Source organism: Apus apus, chromosome 14, assembly GCF_020740795.1.
Source record: "Apus apus isolate bApuApu2 chromosome 14, bApuApu2.pri.cur, whole genome shotgun sequence".
Classification (NCBI taxonomy): domain Eukaryota; kingdom Metazoa; phylum Chordata; class Aves; order Apodiformes; family Apodidae; genus Apus; species Apus apus.
The window spans coordinates 11,971,747-11,991,813 of NC_067295.1; the positions used below are offsets into that span (position 1 = coordinate 11,971,747).

Genomic DNA, 20,067 nt, shown 5'->3' on the forward strand with positions numbered 1-20,067 from the left:
ATTAAGTCTACTGTGTTAAAAATAAAAAGCTTCCAGATTCACATCATTAGGAGAGTTCTTCTTAACTAGAAATATAAATGTAGTATAATTATTTGGTTTGTATTTTGTAAAGTTACATCCATGAGATGCATAAGTTTCATCAATTTCACTTGTTAACTCCCAGTTTAATAGTTGTTTCCAATTCAAGTATTTCATGCTGTTTCACTTCTCGGGAGTTAAAAGTGAGGTCATTTGAAGAATTTAAAAAAATAAAGTTAAAACCCTTTGTCTTATAATTGCATGTACTGGCTTTTTTGTCACCACCCAGAAGTAATTTAACCTCTTGTAACTTTACAGCCTACTAAAGACTGTATTTTAAGTTTTACAAATACAGTAGTAGTATCTGTTTACATCCTGACTGTACTAATCCTTCTCAAGGTTAGAGAAAGAAGTGTTGTATTGGGTTTTTATTTCTAAAATTTTTTCTTACGCGTTTTTTTTGTTTATTTTCCAGGCTGCTAGAAATTGTAAGTTACAAAATAATTGGTGTCCATCAGGAAGATGAGCTGTTAGAGTGTTTGTCACCTGCAACAAGTCGAACGTTTCGAATAGAGGTAGGTGGTGCTTTCTCAAAGATGCTTCACAAATTTGGAGAGAAGAAACTCTCAAGTGGTATTTGTCTTTTTCTGCATTCTGATTTTCAAATACTGTGATATTTGCAGCAAGCTAGATTACATGATAATATGTATTTATTTTTCAAGATTTTAAAATGTTTCCTTTTCTGTTTGCTTTCCCATAATGATTTAATTCTTTACATTTTTATGTATTTTTGTTGTAACAATACATGAAGACTTGGTAAAGACTTGTCCACAGGACAATTGCTACCTTAGCAATAATTCCAAGGTTTGTTTGAGGACTCATGATGTAAATAGTTATGCTTAGAACCTGCTTCCTTGCTCTAAACTTAATTATTCTAGAAGACTTTGTTTTGTTTTCAGTTAAGTTTGAGCGTCATATGATATTTCTAAACATTTCATCATGCAAATCTGTTAACTTGCCTCAAAGAACAGTAATTAAAAACAAAATAAGCTGTAATGAGGAGATGACAGGATGTCTGTGATATTTCTGTCAGCTGCTTCTAGATCTGATAGAAGATTTCATGTCAAAAGCTGTTTGGGAAATCCAGGAGAGTATTTACTGAGGAGAGGAAGCTGAAATGCTGTCATGCCAGGGATGAATGACTCTACTTGTAAATAAAAAAACCCTGACAAACAGCATGGTTCTTTTAATTGTTTTTAAATAGACTTATTTTACAGTAACAGTAAATCAATTATGCTTTTAGTTACTTAATGAGTTACTTTCTGTGGAAATTATAGCTGAAGTACTAATTTTATGTCTGGATCTAGGAAATTCCTCTGGACCAGGTAGATATAGATAAAGAAAATGAGATGCTAATCACAGTGGCACATTTCCACAAAGAGGTTTTTGGGACATTTGGAATTCCATTCTTGCTGAGGATACACCAGGTACAGCATGCCTCCCTTTTCCTCCTTATGGCATTATACTGATGGTGATTTCTGAAAGTACTGGCAAAGAAATTTAGTAGTATAAAAAGTGTATAGCAAAATATTGCTCCTATCTCTGTTCTCTTTTGCATATATAGATTGTTTAGTGTTTCAGTGAGCCTGTGCAGCATCTAGCAACTAGACATTCAGCATCAGACAGGGACTTGAAATACTGTCAAAGCAGTTGTAACCCCCATGGAGCCCTCCCAACAAGTGGTTTTAAAAAGTAATATGCTTAAGAAGGATATGTAACTTTTTTTTTCCAAATTCCTATTTTGCTGTTAATTTTCAATCTTTGTTTCTTAACTTTAACCTTAACTTTAACCTGCATATATTACTATTACTTGGTCAATTTCTGGGACAGTTTGTGTAATGATGAATCAGTAATACTTAAAGTTGCTGAATTTCTAGCAAGTTGTATGTTGTTATTCCTTATCATAGTGGATGATGGTATAATTTTGTAAATAACCAAGAGATTAAGGCAGTGTATTTCAATGAAGCTTGAAGCAGGAAATATTAACAGCATGCCTTTTTTTCCTAGATTTTTTTTTTTACATTAAGTATCTGGTTGTAATTATTAGGGTGAACACTTCAGAGAGGTTATGAAGCGGATTCAGACAATGCTGGACATACAAGAAAAAGAGTTTGAAAAGGTAATGGCAAGTTGGGAGAATTGTAAAAGCTGTTTGTGGACCCTAAATGAGTTTATTTTAAGACGCTGGAACACCACAGATTTGGGATAAGTAGATTTTGATCAGTAGAAGAGTTGCTTGACTTCATGCTTTTTTTGAGAATACTTAGTAGTATTTAAGCAAAACATTAAAGTAACCTAGAAAAGTTTAGATGGTGCAAGGACCTCTAGAAACCACCCACTTAAGGTTCAGAGCAGAACTAGCTTGAAGTCAAGTCAGGTTGCTCAGGGTTTCACCTTGCTGCAATTTGAAAACTCCCAAGGGTAGGAATTCTGCCACATTCAGGACACTGTGTTCTAGAGCATCACCACTATGATTATGAAGACACTTGCTTTCCTTATAAGTAATCAGAATTTTTCATTTTGCAGCTGGTGATGGTTGCCTCATGTCCTTTTGCTGTGCAGCTCTTCAGGAGAGTCTGCTGCTGTGTAGCCATCTTCAGTCAGTAGAAGACTAGATGCCCCTCTTGGCCTTTCCTTCTCTGAGCTGAACAAACCCATTCCCTTAGCTTCTTGTATGCCATGGACTCCAGCCCCATGACTGTCTTATTGGACTATTGCTGGACTTGTTGCAGTTTGTTGCCAGCTCTTTTTCCCTGGAGGGCCCAAACCTGAGCACAGTATTCCAGATGCAGTCTCATGATTTCTGGAGCATTTGTTTTATCCCATTGTCGAGGCTGATGAAGATTTTAAACTGTCTATCAACCCCTGAAGAATACCACTTGCAACCCTGTACTAGTTAGCTGATGATATTAGACCTGAAGGCTTTATTTTAATGTGTTATCTTACCAGGTTTTTTCTTTCCTTTCCATAGTTTAAATTTGCAATTGTAATGATGGGCCGACACCAGTATCTCAATGAAGACGAGTATGAAGTGAACTTGAAAGATTTTGAGCCCCAACCTGGTGAGTTGTTAAACAACCTGATTATTCTTTTGACCTGCTGAAGTTGCTGGGCAAGTTGTTGTGATTATCCTGAACTCAGGATGCAGAAAGAGGCTGGGCTTTGTACATGAAATACAATTATATGTTATAACTAAGCAAGTAGTTATATACACTTGTGTGCACACTTAGGCGTGTTAAGTGTATATGTTAGACTGTGTTTTATAGGCATATAAAAAATAATCTGTTTCCTTGTGAGTTAAAAGTTTGAGTGACCAAATGGGCCAGATATCAGTATAATATGCTTCACAGAAGAGAACTACAGTGTCAGCTGCACCATAGCTGCTCTGACTATCTGCTCCCTTGTAGTTTTGATTCTCATGTTGTTATTGGAGAGTATGTTCATGTTATTCGTAAAAAATATTAAGGTGGATTCTCTCTGATTCTTAAGTGTGCTGAAATAGGTATTTGAATTCTCAGATTCTTTGGAGCCACCTCTTGTTCGTTCTTGGTATTGTCAATGAATCTGAAGAATCTTAACAAGAGCATTACATATGTTAATAGGATGCTGTTTGCATTTTATTTTCCTAAAAGGTGCTTCACCAAGCTACAAATGCATCCCTGTTCTGAATTTGTCTGTGGATGGTCTACCATCTTGTTTATTTTACTGATATTTAAAGCTCTATTCTGTGAGGAATTTACTCATAGGAGAAACCAGGTTAATCTTCCAGGAGTTCCACACAGTCATCTTTTGAGAGTTTCAGTTGGGAATGGCACCTTTGAATCTGCAGTCAGAGCTCTCTTGAAAGCCTTGAATTCATCAGTGTGTTTTTTCCCCTGGCTGAGCTGAGTGTTCCTTTTTGTGAGCTGCTCTGTCTGGTAGAAACAAGATTGAGGACAACTTGCTCTCTGCAGCTCTATTTTTCTGACAATTATGAGCTCTGGTTTTTTGTTGGTAGGTTGTGCTGAGGCCCCACTTTCCCTTATTTTTTTCAAGCAGTGTTCTGGATTTATATAACAGTTATAAAGAAATCTTGTAGCTGTCCTATTTATTTCAAAACCCACGGAAAGTTAGACCTATACTGTTACTGAGCACTTTGCAGGAACCTGGCAAAAAGTCCTGTCACTGTGTTCTGTTACACAGCCAGGTTTATGGCTCATGGCTGTGAATATGAGGGGACTTGCCAGAACTTTGAATTTCTGCATCTGCACAAGTCATCTGGGAGCAGAGATGTGTGTCATTGAAGGGACCTCTTTTTCTGCACTAGTTGGGAGGGGTCTCTGGGTGTGGACAAATTTGGATGTGGACATATCTCCATGGGTAGATCAACTGTCTCTTGTGTGCTCAAGCAGGCAGGGTCCTGATTTTACTCTGGGAGTCAGGGAAGGCAGTAGCCTGAAACAAGCTGTCGGACTTTCTGAGCAAAGCTGAGCTAGTCTTGCCAAAACTGCACAAAAGACTAACCAGGTAACTAGGTCAAAAGTACAGAACGTGGCAGAAATGTGAAAAGGGAGAATTTGAACTGTTTGTCGGAGTTGTAGGGAAGGTGAGATTTGTGGATATTAGTTAGAGTTCACAGGAGGTTGCTTCTTTGAAATAATACACTTTTATATAATTCATTGCCTCCCCCCCAGCTCTGCTGTGGTGTGACAATGTGATGCTTTCATGCTTTCTTAGCTGTGCAGCTTTTCAAGGGGAGACACTTAAGCATTTGTACAAACATCAGATTTTAACACATGCTGGACTGATTGAACCAGAGCTTTGACATTCTCTAATTTGATTGACTAGCTGATGTTAATGGTGTCCCACTGCTTTCACAAAGATGTTCTCTAGCAGCGATTGTGCTGGTGCTAGTGGTGAAGGACTTAATTTCTTTCTTTAAAAGACATCCCAGTGATCTCAGCAAGATTGGCAGTTCTCTTATAAATTTGACATTGACCATTATGTCAAACAAAAAGACAAATAATATTGATTGAAGAAAATATATCCAAAAACGCAGATGAAGTCAGCCAGAAAGGTGAAGTGTTTTATGCTTTAGTGGTTGCAGTTGATGGCTTTGAGTGTAGGCATGTGCTTTTCTTGCTGAGGGACTGCTTAGTTTCTCCCTTTATCATTTCACTTCAAAGAATATTTGATGCTCTGCATTGAGGAGATCTTAAAAGATAATTTCTCCCATTTTTGAGAAGTATGTGCACTGTGGGTTTTCATGAAAACTAGCAGTAGATATAACCACATTGGGTTGAAATGTGAAAATGTGTGTTTTATTTATAATCTAAATATGACTTTTCCCCCGAGAAAATAAAGGTCAGTTATGTGAATTCTTAAGTAACTGATTATTTGCATTTTACTTGAATTTAACAAATATTTCCACTGAAACCAGATGATAAAAATATCTTAATGCAGCAAAGCTTACTTATAATATGGCAAGTGCTATAGGTTGCCATATTCAGATGGTGTTGCCCTTTCCAACAGGCTCAGCACGTTGATGAAAGCTGGTACTTTGTGCCTGTGGCCATAAATTATAACAGTAGTTTTCTTGCTTTAGCACACACTTCACTGCTGTAAACTCCTATAAGTGACTGAAGAGGAGAAAAACCAGCTACCTGATCCAGAAACAGCTGTAAAATGCATTATTGGAAGGAAAGCAGCAGTCAGGAAAGCTGCTCAGTTGACTCTGGACTGCAGGACTGTTCTGAAGTCCTCTTCCGTACCCTGTGACTCCCAGCAAACTGTGAACAGGGCACACAGGAGTAGTTTGTGTAAAGGAAACTTTACAATTTAGTCTTAACTTCATGTTTATTTTTTTTCTCTTTTCTAGGCAACATGTCTCATCCAAGGCCATGGCTAGGGCTTGACCATTTCAATAAAGCCCCAAAGAGAAGTCGCTACACGTACCTTGAAAAAGCTATTAAAATCCATAACTGACTTGCTTAACCAGATTGTCAAGGCAAGGGACAAAAATAAGTGTGTGTGTGCACCTTTTTAACAACTGTAGAACTTTGGTACACGTGCACTATATCTGAAGTCTTCAGCAAGAGGATTTGCTGCTGATGTTAATTTTATTTTGTTGAGGCTGTTCAGTTTGGCTTCTCTGTATCTATTGACTGCCCTTTTTGAGCAAAATGAAGGTGTTTTTATAAAGCTTGGATGCCAATGAGAGTTATTTTATGGTAAACGTAATGCAAGGCAATTGTCAGCATAATGAGGGAAGAGTTTAGTAGAACAGTTGACATTGGCAAAATATTTGTCTGTAGTACGTTTCTAGATGGCATAAGCTGGCTGGCTGCCCTTCCCAGTATGGTGTTGACCATCACTGCAGCTAGTAAGTCTTATGTTTAGACTCACATCAGATTTATTTCCTTCAGTTATACTTTAAATGACATTTTTGTGCATTTGTAAATGCAAAAAACTCACATCATCAATAAATAGCAATCTCTACTTCATTGTGTACATTGTTGGCACTTATTCGGGATTTTTGTCTCCTCCAGCTGCATAGAATCTTTTTTTAATAAACTAGTTTTCGTTTAATTTAGTCACTTCTTTGCATCCCATTTTGCCAAGGGGATGCCCTGAGTCCTAAAAAGATATATTTGGGTATTTTTATTAAATTTTCAACCCTTGATAAATACTGTTGTGATTTATTATGCCATCTTCTGGCAAATAGAATGACACTCAAAAGTTGGCAAAAGCAAGTGAAAAGGATTATAAATATCATTAATTTAGTTAACATGGGAAGAGATGGGGAAAACACAAGAACTAGCCTTTTAGCACAGAGGGCATGCTCACTAGTGTTTAGTAAGCTGTTGACTTTGTATAAAAAAGGAGGGGGGAAAAAAAAAGAAAAAAGAAGAAAAAATGAAAAAATTGTATATTTAATGAATGAACATGTACAATTTAACACTTGGAGGTTAATTTTGTTGGGTGAGTCTGCAAGTGAATTTCACTGATGTTGATATTCATTGTGTGTTGTTTTATTTCAGTCCCCAGACTGCTTCCTTTTATTTTGGAGCTAATGCCAGCCGCGTGTCTAGTTTTGAGTGCAGTAAAGATAGAATCAGCAATTCACACTTAATTTTACATTCTTTTCCAGTATTTTATTTTGTTTCTGTAGCCGCAGTGTACAACAACTCTTCCTGTATATTGCCTTTTTTTGCTGGAAAATGTTGTATGTTGAATAAAATTTTCTATAAAATTTTTCTTCGGTGAGTGATGACGTGGACATTGAAGAAGATTTCTCCTCTCCTTGGAAATAGAGTTTTGGGAAATGTTTTTGTTTGTGAGGTTTTGCTAAAGGTGTGTTTTTTTTTTTCTTAAGTATTGACAATTGTATAACCCTCATATTGGTTGTTTTGGGGAAGATTTGTGGGGTTTTCTGTTTAATTGTTTTGGGTTTTGCAGGGGGGTTTTGCTTTGTTTTTTACCTCCTAAATAGACACATTTGAGCTTAACAAATGAAAGGTTTTCCAGGGAGGAGCTATGTACAAATAAGACAAATGGAAAAAATATTTTGCTAGTTTGTTTGTAAAGCTTGTAGTAGGGTCTTTGTGGTAGACTTGACTCTGCCTGCCTGTACAAAAATTTTGTGGTCCAGATTCTCAAGTCTAATATAAATGGTGTAAAGTGAAATCTGGAAGTCTATAAAGGTAAGCTCTCTTAATAGAGTACTAGATTCCCACCGTAATGTGTTCCCTGTATTCCTAACCAAAACAGTGCTTAGAAGCTTCCCTTTCTCAGACCTATCAATAAACACTTAGTAGGGGTTATGTATATGTGATGGCCGTTATACTTTTTTCTGAAATGGATTCTGGTGATTACTGAAAACACCAGCAAGTATTTTTAAATTAAATTTTTCAGATCTATTTCATCCTTTTAGCTTAAATCAATCGCTCGATTTTAGCTATGTTTGGATTTCTCTTTAATTTATATCTTGCAGTGCTTTTAACTGTCTCTGATTTCCAGTCAAGGCAAGCTGGTGGCTTACTTTATTTTGGTCATCTGAGTGCATAGGTTACAGGTAGAGGGAAGTGGTTAAATGGCATGCCTTAAGTGGACAGAGTTTTCCTTTTATTTGAATTTGCATCAAACTGGTGAGAATTGCAGCACCATCTAAGTGCTTGGATTGTCTCTACAGGCTTTCTGTAAAAGTCAGGATTCATATTAAAAATATTTCTGTGAGATCAGAGACTCTGGTCAGCAGCAGTGAGCCCTAATTCTATTTTATTAATTGAATGATACATTAGGCTGATAAAAAAAAATTGAGCTTGTATCTGGGTGTCACGAAGTTTTCACATTAATTTATGGGATGCTGGCAGCTTTTAAGGAATATCTTTAAGAAATCACAATACTTCCAATTTCAGAAATACCACTAACAAAGTAAATTTTGGGTGCCTTTTGATTTTTAGATGACTAGTTTTTATGCGCTTCAGTATTTTTTCTGTTCCCACACTAGTTTTGAGAAGGTGGCACATTAAGGCATTCCTTGTGCAGTTTTCAATAACTGAAATTTTTAATGAAATTTTCATTTTTGGAGCAAAAGTAACTTTTTATTCAAATTTGGAAACACACCTATGAAGAGAACAGGAAGACAGGAGGTTTTCTCAGGTGCAGTATGTTTGTTTAATCCTAAAAAATGTATAAGAATACAGTCTTCAAAATTACCGTGCTTACCGCTTCTTACTCAGATGTTGGAATTATTTGAATATTAGAGAGTGAACACATTCAGTTAATGATAATATAATTGTTAAGCAATAAGGATGTGTTTTCATGGCACACAGCATCAGAACAACATGATGTTTATGGCCATCTGAATTCTCCCTACAAAAACACCAAGCGTTGTTCCTGTAGATTTACAATAGTGCCTTTTATCCTAAAGGAGTCCAAAGCATTCTGTGAAATCTTAAGCAAAATCACACCAGTGACGTAGCTGCTGAGTAGAGAGTGACAGCCAACAAAAACACCCTTTCTCCAAGACGGCTTGCTTAGCAACACCAGGACAGCTCTGTGCTGCGCAGACACGTCGGAGGGCCGTGCTGGTGCCGCAGGACGTGCCGAGTGCGCGGTGCCTCCCGCCTGGATCTACCTCAGCTGCTGCCCCTCGGAGCCGGCACGCCAGCGTCCCGCCCGGCATCCCCCCGGATGCAGGCTCTGCTGGCGACAGGCATCAGTGCCCAGATCAAAGCTACGCCGTGTTTTTCCTATTTAACATCCTTTGTGGCAAATCGTTTTCTGTAGGAACTGTATATACTGTAAATAAAATAGACCAGGATAAACACTGGATTGGTGTCTTGTCCGCTCCTTTTAGAAAAGATTGGGACTGAAAGCGAACGGGTTGCTCAGGAGACAAGGTGATTCTGGTTAGATCAAATTGAGAAATTTTGCAAAATTCAGCCAAATTGTGTGCCAGGATTGACGTTCATAATGTAGGGAAAGCTGGCCAGAAGGTAAACACTGAATTCTGTGGCAATTCCCAGCCTTCAAACTGTTGTTTTTTCTCAGAGGAACTAAGTGAGCATTTGGCTGTTGAGGTGGTGAGTGTCCATGTTTGGTGTGAGCAGCATGGGGTCATTTATTGTTGGCCTTTAAGCTAGCCTGGCCTTTAGGGTCAGGAAAAGAGGAAGATCTTGACATGGGATATGCCTGAATCTGGCTTCAAGTCTGTGTTCAGCTCAATTTCTGTCCCAGGTGATGAAGTTAACTGTGCCCCAAGCAGGGCAGGTAATTCCATTTCTGAACCACCAGGCTGTAGCTGGAAGCCTTGATTTTTTTTAGAATTATTTTATTAAATACTTGTGTGAACTCTTGTGCCTTGAAATATCGGTGTAAAAAGTGTTTTACTTTAAGTGTTTCTTGCACATCTTAAATCTTATCTATAATATATTTGTTAGATGTATATTTGTGTGGTTTTGCTTGTGCGCTTTTCCTCCTCAGTGCTATCCATTTTGACGCATTTTTTTTACCACTACTTCAAAGCAAAGCTTGCTGCTTTCACAGATTTTAAAATTGAGGGGAATTGTAACCTTTTTTTTTTTTTTAAAAAGGTGTGGAGCAGTACAAAACCTGCCGGGCCGACATCTGCTTGGCTGCTTGTGGGCATCATCCTGGTGCCGTTTCCCATGAGGACAAAGGCTTGGGTCACCAGAGGATGGAGGTGTTTGGTGCTGGGTGAAAGCTGGGGCGGCTGCTCTTGCACTGGAGCTGTTGTTGTGTTTGGCCGTTGGGAGGGAGGGAGGGAGGGGCGGCCCCGCCCCCCCCCGCCGGGGCTGCCCTCGCGGCGGCGGCCGCGCGAGGCCCCGCCCGCCAGGGGGCGGTGGCGGGAAGGGCGCGCGCCGCGCTCCCTCGGGCGCCCGTCCCTGAGGAGCCGCGGCCGGAGCGGCGGGTCCGGGCCCGCCCCGCGCTCGGGTCCGTCGTGGCGGGTTTGACACCTGAACTGCCGCGGAGAGGGGGCAGGTGAGCTGTGCGGCTTCAGAAGAATCATCAGTACGGGCGCTTGGGCTGCTCCCTGTTGTTGGCTGTTCCTTCTCCCCAAAGCTGAAGGGTCTCCAGCCTCCTCTGGGTGTGCAGCCGGTAGAGCCGGCCTGGTTCTTGGGTGTCTGTGTGTGACGTTCACTGAGGAGAAGTGTCCTTTGTTCCTGTGACAGCAGCTGCAGGATGCACAGAACTGGCAAACTGGCAAGTCCTGGCCCCAAGAGGATCTTCAGGATCCTGGAGTCACTATTAGCACTAGCTGTTAAGGTGCACAATTGTCTTCTTATGGCTTAAATTGACCAATTAGCTAAAAGAGTTTGATCAAGCTTAATGTCAGACCAGGTGGAAAGTTCTGAAGTTCTTTTAACTACAGTACCTACAGATACCTTAGAGCATGGGCAGGGTACCTTGGTCTTCGTGCCTGCATGCTGTGAGCTGCACGTCCCCCTTACCCTCAGTAATAATAGTATTTTCATGTGCTGACGTGAAAATACTTGCAATGTTAAAGCAATGAAATACAGGGTTTTCTTCTATTCTTCTGTGTAGCTTTCCATCCAGCAATAAGCAGCTGCTGCTGCTGCTGTTGTCAGTGTTGAGCAGGGTCTAGACACTTTCTGGGCAAGTAATTACAGATATTTGATTTTATGAGATAAGTGACTTTGGATGAGAACTGTAAAAGTTCTCTGTAAACTGTCAAGTCCCTTGAGTCTTTGTTGGGAGATGATGCACTGCGGTGGGAAGGCAGAGATGTAAAATGAGGGCCTCGTGTTCTGTTCTCGGTGACTTTTTTCAAGCTGTGCTTGCTGTTTTTTCTTCCCTATGTTTGCCTTTTGCTTCTCGGTTTGTGGATGTAAACGGGGTGCCCCACTCTGACCTGCATCTCTGCTCTGGATGCAATGGGCCATGGAAGCAACACAGACGAGATGTTTTGCCAGTATTGTTAACAGCAACAGGTTTATTTTCTTACCTCATCTATAACACAGTTTAAGACAGTCTCATAACTTAGTGTTTTGTTAATAAATAATTAGCTATACTGGACCACCCACAGCCCTGCAGGGGTAGGTCTCATGTGAAGAAGAGCAGAGAGAAATGAAATCCTGGCCAGTCAGTTTCAGTGCAAAGAAGGTAAGTGCTTGTCTAAAATGTGCATGTCTGAACCACTACTCAGTTGTTGGTGGGTTGAAAAGTCCAGAACAGTTTGTGTCCCTGGCTGGAGATTTGAGAGAAGTAATAGTAGTGCTGAAGTATTCACTAGCTGGTCACTTCATACCTCAGGACGATTATTTAAATAGAGCATCATTAATTCAACTGACACTGGACATTAGCCTTCAAGGCTTTTTGTTTTAAAGTCAGTCCAACCATGTGATAGTAAACGTCTAGGTGGATTCACCAGCAAGGGAGCTGCAGAACCTATGCCTATGCATATATGTTTCCTAGCAGTAGTTTTACATGTAGAATCTTAATTAGGAAACAAACACTTCCCATCATCTGGTTGCACTAACTTTGTTTCTATAGTCTTTTGTATCTATAAATATGAAAATGGCAGTATGGGCAGTAGTGGTCTGCATCCTTGAAGATCCTTATGAAGAAAGGTACAAAGCAGCATCCAAAACAGCACCTGCAGCCAAAGAAGAGATGGACATGCATGGAATGATTTGCTGACTTTTCTTTCTGCTGGCTACATCTGTTCTTTCTGCCTTATTCTGTCTGCCTATTCATTGTATGAATCCACTTCTTTCTCAAGACTCTTAACTGTTTAAAGTATCTTCTGAAAGATTAATCACCTTCACTGCTAGCATCTTACGTGTTAGTCTGATTCTGAGCCTGATGCTAAATTATGTGAGGGAAGTAAACAATGTTGTACTGTTTTTTGCTTGTCTTATGAAAAGTATTAACATGGTTAAATATAGCAAATTTGTCCCCCCTGTAACCATGGTGGCCGTATCCAGTACGGTCAGAATGACTTCTTATCAAGTAGAGAAGAAGGACAAACTGCCTATATCAAAACTAGCTAGAACTTTATTTTTTAACAGCTCTTTTTTAACCTTCTGCTATGAAGAATCTTCAAAGTATACATGAAAGCTTACCCAACCATACACAAACTGGTGCACAGAAGGTAAGACAGTTTGCCCAGTCTGTAGGTGACCTGTGTGGTGATGTGCTGGCGGCAGGAAGGGCATATTGTGGATGTTGGTTTGCTTGAGAAGATTCCTGCTACGATGATCGGAGGCTGAGACACCAAGTAAACTGAGTTCAAGTGGAAACGAGAAGCAGCAGAATTAGAAGCACAGGAAATCTTTTACAAGTTTTAAAGGCTTAATGGGAGAATGTAGGTTCTTAACATGGCTGATCTAGAGGCACCTACATTGCTATTACTGATTTCAAGTATATTCATAGGAACCACTGTACTGCTTGTTCTGTGTTTCCCAAGATGCTGCTTCTACCAGCAGCCAGTATTTACCCTGGTAAGGACATATACAGGGAATTGTTCATGGGATAATCCCCATAGTCAGGCAGTCTTAGCCACCCAGTGATGGATCTACTCTGACAATGAGAATTTATCTTCTGATATTTAAAATAGTATGAAATGCATGTTCTCCATGAAGAAGAGATCTGGAGGATATAGAGGAGCTTTCTAGATCAACTTTTCAGTAGTTTAAAGAAATTAATTGATGTAGATGAATCAGTCCTGGACCTGACTGTCATACTCTCTGGGAGGGGGTGCCCCTTGCAGGCATATGAAGGGGATTTTTTCAGAAGTGTTTTCAGTGAAAAATACTGTTTTAAGCATCCTGAAACAAGGTTATGGTACATTCACACTGTAGCCTGAATCAAAACTTTGGGAGTGGGAAGGTATTGTCTGTTAGATAGGCAGAATATAATAGATCTGAATTTAATTGCCTTCTAATCTTAGGGATTTTTTAAAATGTATGAGTCTCCTTCCCTCCTGTAGGAGATACTATTTCACTGTTCTTTGAAGCCTTTCCTCAGTGTCCCTTTGAGCTTCTCCACTTCCATACAGGTGGCTAGAAAAAATTAACTGGACTTAAAATTATTTGTTCTGAAAGTCCTAACTGGTGTTAAAAAATGAGTGCTTCTGTAGATTGGCTAATGCTGGAAAAAAAAAAAGTCTTAGTTTATCTCCTGGCATTTCTAGGGAAATTCTCCAGCCTCTTAGATTGTGATGGGGTCAGAAACTTCCTCCTCTGTTGATTTTAAAACTAAAAACATTTCACTTTTGTTATCTGATAGAACCACGAATGCTGTCAGAAACACAGTCCTCTGGCACTTACCTGGTTGTTCAAGGGTAACTGTTTCTCGACAGGAGTAAGGTGGGGGAGATGGATACTCGTAACTCCCTATGCAAAGAAAAACAGGGCAAAATATAAAAATACACACAGCTTGTGCCTCCCAAAAGGCCCGTTTGAAGTCTGACAAGAATCTGCATTGAGTGATGTCTTGCAGGGAAGACTCAGTGAACTCATGACTCAGTGAAGTACAGGGTAGGGAAAAAATGCTACTGAATCGATTAATGGATTTTTAAAGCTGTAAGAGCCCACAGTGACTAGCTAGTCTCACTTTCTATATAACAGAAGCTGAGAAACCAAATCATTTTTTTGGCACAAAGGCAGTACTGGATCTATTCCAGCATAACACTGGAATGACACTTGGTCTTAATTTAACAACTCCATTGATAAAGCATCCATGGTACCTAGAACTAGTTTCAGTGATTACTACTCTCTTACTATTAGCATTTATAATTTTTTTCTAGTTCGAATTTTATCTGCTTTAATCTTCCAGCCAAGTAATTTTTTGGAAAAAAAAAATTCTTAGTTCTAGAAGAAACTAAAGATCTTTTTCCTTTTGTTGTGGAGAAGGGAAGCTGGTGACTGAGCCACCTCATGCTTTTTAAAGTTTTTTTTAACTGATCTTGCAAACTAAGAATGCAAACATCCTGCCAGAGCATGAAATAAATGTATTAAAAATACATTAATTAATACACTCAAAATAAATAAATGTATAAAACCTTTCAGCCAGCAAGCATGGATCTGGTTTCACATTACTGGACTGGTCAGCAGCAGGAGGACAAGTAGCTACAAGAAGTCTTGTTTGGTCAAGCCCACACAGCATCAGAGATGCCCTCACCCCTCAGCAGAACTGCTGTGACTTGGGAGTCCAGCCTCCACTGTTGAGCCTTTCAGAAATTATGTGAGTCCAACCAGGCAATAAGCCCACAGGGCAATGGGATAAAAACTGCAGTTCTCCAGAGAAAGAAAAAATGTAATGACAAAGTTGAAAAAATATTAGGGATGTTTCCTTGAATGGCTTGCCAGGAGTGAGAGATTTGCAGTGGCATATGGGTTTAATGGTGGTGGTGATGTGTTTAGGGTTTGAGGTTTGTTTGGGGTTTTTTTTTTATGGGTTGTTACTTGAGGAAAAACAAATCTGTAAAAAAATTTAAAAGTAAAGAATTTCCTTCCAATCTAGAAGAGGAATGTGCTCAGTACAATTGAGTTATCAGGCAATGTGTTTTTGTGAAGGACCTGCTTTCTGTGCAAGTACAAGACACTACAACTCAGTGTTAGATGTGTTGAGTGCCTCTCCCTAGGTTGGTTGAGTAGCTCATAAGAAGTGAGACTTTATCTCCCCAACCTCTTGCAAGTTCTTCTGAGTTTTTGAAAGAGTCCACAGAGGTCTTTCAAGACAAAAATGTTTACAGAGAGTGCTGATTAGAGGAAAACGCTCTGAAAACTAGTCAAATTAGAGGCCCAGGACTGACAGATCTAGCCTTAACCTCCCATTCTGGTTTCTGCTCCAGTCCTGTCTGTTGAATGGCAATTTCCTCAATAGCAGGAAGTTAACAAAGGTAAAATCACTGATATCTCAGTGTGTCTTTCAATGTGTATAAGCTCAAACAGGCAGAAGACAAAGGAGTGTTGTAGGGTACTTATGCAGGTGTCAGAGGAGTGCTTAATTTCATAGAGAAGAGCCAACCTAGCAGAGCAGTGGCTGCCAGTGCCCGCTTGCAGTTGTTGAGCTGAATTGTCAACACTGAAGTGTCCTGATACTCCTCCATGAGGCAGCAGCGAGGGAGAGATTGCTCATCCCCATAGAATCTGGCTGCAGAACTGACTCATCTAGCAAGGGCAGCTCTGGGCAGCAGGAACACTTGGGAAATGGCCAGTCCTCCGGAAAACTAGATTAGAATTTAAGCAAGACATAGCCCATCCATGTGCAAGTTTGCTGTCTGAACATTTACTCATTAGGAAGATGAAATTATTGTAGAGATGTAACTGTAATTTCCAATTAAGCATATGGTGTTGGAAAAATTATTAACTAAACCAACAGCAATATTTTTTGCCATTTTAAGTGATGCTTCTGTTAGGAGATCCTACCAGCTTGCCTACCCCAACCCTGGGTTTTATGTGCGGGCACAGGCACATTCCTAACCCATCGTGTGCTGGCAAAGCCTGGGCCCCTTGCCACCTGGCTCAGTTACGCTGCGGAAATGAGCTGTCAGCGTTTGCTGCACAACCACCACGAGGGTGCTCCTTCCAAACCCCTCCCGCCGCAGCCTCCTTACCCTCCTGGCCGCAGTACTCTGGTGCGGAGGGTTCTTGCCTGTAGGGCTCAGGATGCGGTTCGTACATGATCATAGGGATTTCCCCACATCCCTTCTCACTAGCCATCTCTGCGGGTCACCTGATGTCGCAAGCCGGTACTGGGGAAGAAAAGAACAGTTTCTCACACCTGCCAAAAGCAGTACAAAATAAAATCTACTGTAAGTGACTTGCAATGCCCTGTATTTGTCTAGGCTTGCTACTGCAATTCCTGGTTCTAACACACAACTGTTACTTAGAGGAAAGTTAACACTTCTCATATTTTCTCCTATGTTCTGGCTTTTTTTATAGACTGAACTGCAGTCCCTGTTACCCTTTATGATGAGGAAGATGGAAAAGGGGTAGCAGAAAATACCATCTTTTTCTCATTTCTTTACTGGAAAGCTAAAAAAAAAGTATCCTGTGGTTCTATGATTGAATGAAATGCTTCCCCAGAAAACACACTGTTCAAAGTGTGTAAATTCATGACTGAAAGTGTTACCTTTGCAGAAAAGTTAACCTTTTTTTTTTTCTTTTTTTCCTCTGGATTGTCAAAATAACCAAAGAGGGGAAGGAAACACTTTGGAGCACCTGTGAAAAAACTTCATGTGTCACTAAGTCAGAGCCTGCAACTGGGCAACCAGTGGCAGTTTGGATCTATCTTCTGTTGGGTTATTGTGCAACCTTATCATCATCATCATCATTACTGTGACCATTTTGCACCTATTGTCTCATTGCTGCTGTGACAGGCTTTTGTTGGGCAAGATCTCTATTAAATATGACTGCACTGCCCGAGGCTCTGAACAAGATCAGGCCACAAAGTATGTGTGTTTTGCAGGTGTTAGCAGGAACTATTCTTTGCAATACAGGAGAGTGGGAGGAAGAGAACACAGCTGGAGATGTGTGTTTGCATTACTGTAAGTGGCATGGTGTTAATTATTCCTAGCTGTCCCTTGAACCAGTATTAACTGGTTAATTTCCTGCTAATGTTAACTGTAGGAGTCCTTTGCAGAAGAAAGTTACAGCCTGTCGTGTAGGTCACAGGGGAAGGGCAGCTTAGGGGGGAAAAGAATCAAAGATGTTTGTGAGGAGCTGCTAAATGAGCCTGGTGCAGGTTTACTAAGTGCTCAGGTAACTCCACATAGCTCCTTGCAAGTCCAGCTAAATATCCTGGGTTGCCATCCAGACACCTTCCTTGGTTTGCATCATGACTGTACCCATCTCACCTACTCACTGGTGATGCAGAAGTGAGGCAGTATGTTGTTATGAGGCACTGGGATAAGCCAGCACAGACTGAGAATCGTAACATTTGGCACAGGCTGCTTGACTATGTGAGGTTAGACTGGAGTAGGATAGAAACTGCTGAACAAGGCAAGATGGTCTTGACAGATCTGTTTTAAAGGTGTGTTGGAGGGCGATATGTATAGGGGAGGCCAAAGGAGTTGGGATTAGTACTGCTGAGATAAAGCATAGTCCTTAAAGAGAGGAAGAAAAGGAGGAATTTGAAAGTATCACTAGGGAAGAAGTGATGTAATTTTCACAAATGTGGATGAATGGGAAGTAATGCTGAAGATGGTAGCAGAATGAGTAATAAAGGGAATAGGTAGGATGGTGTAGAGAAAAAATTAGAAATATGGCATTGACCATGTTAAGTCCAAAGGTGCTGGAGAAAATTGGTAATACATGGATTGAAGAGGAGGGATGAGGAAAGGTTCATCTTGGTATGTTTTTATAAAGGAGCTAGAACAGGTGATTAGGAATGTCAGAGGTATTAACAGGCCATTGTTGACACATCATGAGGATCCCACTGAAAAAAAAGAAAAGAAGGAAACTAAGAGAACTTGGGTAAGATGAAGCTATGTCAGCCAAGGGAGGGTGATAATCTACAGAGAAGAAAAACTGTGTGTCAATAGTAACTTGTAGGTTCAGCAGTGGGATGATAGGCAATATTGCATTAGCCAGTATTGACCAAGGGCTGTTTCCTTGGGGCAAGGATCAGTGAGCAAAATTATAGGGAGTCTTTTGATTTTTTGGCTTATTGCTGTCTTGGTAGTTCATACACTAATACTGGGTGTTGTCAGTTAACAGTGACAACTGACAGACATTTCTGCTGAATTCATCTCACTGTGAAACAGGAAAAAGAGGAAAGGGCTTTTGAAATTTTTTTTTCAGTGACTATAGGGCCAGGCAAAAGGCCTGTCATGAGGCACAGAGTAGGAGGGGATAATAATACTGGTTAACATAGTGAGAGTGTTGCAAGTTAACAGCTGCATGCAAGCAAATAAAGACTAATCCTTGCTCCACCAAGGGAGGCATTACTATAATATCACCAGCTAAATGTATAGGACAAGAGATGCAGAAATGAATCCGCAGCAGTCAGGAATAGTCTGGGAGCCTCACTAGATGCCAAGTTTGTTTGTGATCCACTGGGGCTGTCAAGCCCAGAAGCTGTAGACCACAGGCCGTTGATAAAATTAGTACCCTGAATTTGCTCATTTTTAGTGTTCTTAAGTGTTTCTAATAGTGCTGCCAGTAGTTCTGTGTTGTGGTGGAGGACCTGTCCCAGAGCAGATGGACAGGGAGAACTGTGTGGGCAGCTGGGCCTCAGCTTCTGCAGGAGCTTCTTCAGCTTATGTGGGAGAAAATACCTCAAGGGGTTAGATACTCTATGGTCATGAATGCTGCAAGTCCAGAGGTCCAGGCATTCTGTCTGGTGTTGTATGCAATAGACACTTTCATTTGACATATAAGTGTGTAATCTCAATTCTTGGTTGCAGCTGTGCCTGAGAATTCTTTGGGGCTGTGATCCCCAATCCTGTGAGCTTTATTTACATAGATTAGAGCTAGAGTCTTTCCTCTCAGATGGGATCATCTGCTGGAGGGGAAGATATGGGAGAAAACAGTATCAGTAGCCCTGTAGGAAAAAGTTATAAGGAGAAATATCAGGCAGCAGTTCCTGAGTAGGAAAATGTTCTATAAAGTCCCCTCCAGAAAGCAGAACATCTTGGGGGTCCACATTTAATAGCTAGGGAGGTGATGTAAGTTGTCTTCTCTGCAGTCGCATTGAGCAAATTCTGAGGGCAGAGCAGACCCTTGTTCACTCCCATAGTGTGGGCTTGGTTTATCTGAAGATCTCAAGATTAACTTAAGGAACTGCAAGCTGCTTGATTTTGCAGACAGCAATGTATAGTCCCAGGGACATGGAAACAAGCCTGTGCCTTCTCCTCTGAAGTCTCGGTCTCTTCTACGTATTGATATCATTGCTTTGCACTGGAAAGTAAAGCTAACTTAAAGTCCTGTGGAAACTACTACTACAAAAAAAAAGCAAATCACACCCTGAGGCATATACACAAAAAGCCAATTCAGGGAAAGGAAGGTTGAAATGAAAAAGCTTTTATGTTCCAGGAAGGACTTATCCTAGGGGAGAGGAGGCAATGGCAATTTCCATCATCTTCCTCTGGATTTGCTCCAGGCACTTGTGTTCTGGTGTGAAGAGCACTCACCATGCAGCCAAGCAAAGCTGCTGAACTGTGAAATTTCACGACAGGGCCCTGCTCCCTGGCTCTCACCCACACCTCTGAACATCCCCTCCTGGATGTCCCTGACAGCTGAATAATCCTATGGAGGAAAATAGTTTGACGTGTGCCTGCAGGGAGGCACAGGCACTGTCATTTGTGCTTTGTAAAGGGGAAACTGAGACACATGGAGGACAACCTTTTCAGGAGTCCTGACAGACTTGTGATTTGGATTCCTATGTGTGGTTCAAATAGTTGCAAAGAGAACAATGACTTTCCTCCCCTCTTTGTAGTATTTTTCAGAGAGGTTTTTTGGGTGCTATATGTTTGCAGTGGTGGGCAGAGGACAGTCCTGTCAATGCAATTTTTCA

General features: G+C 40.5%; 2 protein-coding genes across 2 annotated transcripts in view; both read left to right on the forward strand.

Annotated features, from left to right (window-relative positions):
- The window catches only part of USP7 (ubiquitin specific peptidase 7), a 67,766-nt gene extending 61,206 nt beyond the window's left edge, over nucleotides 1-6,560 (forward strand). Inside the window, exons 27-31 of the mRNA XM_051632050.1 lie at nucleotides 494-593; nucleotides 1,386-1,505; nucleotides 2,126-2,197; nucleotides 3,050-3,140; nucleotides 5,936-6,560. Coding sequence (XP_051488010.1) covers nucleotides 494-593; nucleotides 1,386-1,505; nucleotides 2,126-2,197; nucleotides 3,050-3,140; nucleotides 5,936-6,042 — 490 coding nt within the window. The 3' untranslated portion in view covers nucleotides 6,043-6,560. The remainder of the gene's footprint in view (nucleotides 1-493; nucleotides 594-1,385; nucleotides 1,506-2,125; nucleotides 2,198-3,049; nucleotides 3,141-5,935) is intronic.
- Nucleotides 6,561-10,535: 3,975 nt separating this feature from the next.
- Nucleotides 10,536-20,067, forward strand: part of CARHSP1 (calcium regulated heat stable protein 1) — a 70,155-nt gene continuing 60,623 nt past the window's right edge. Inside the window, exon 1 of the mRNA XM_051632249.1 lies at nucleotides 10,536-10,563. The gene's annotated coding sequence lies outside the window, so the exon portion shown is untranslated. The remainder of the gene's footprint in view (nucleotides 10,564-20,067) is intronic.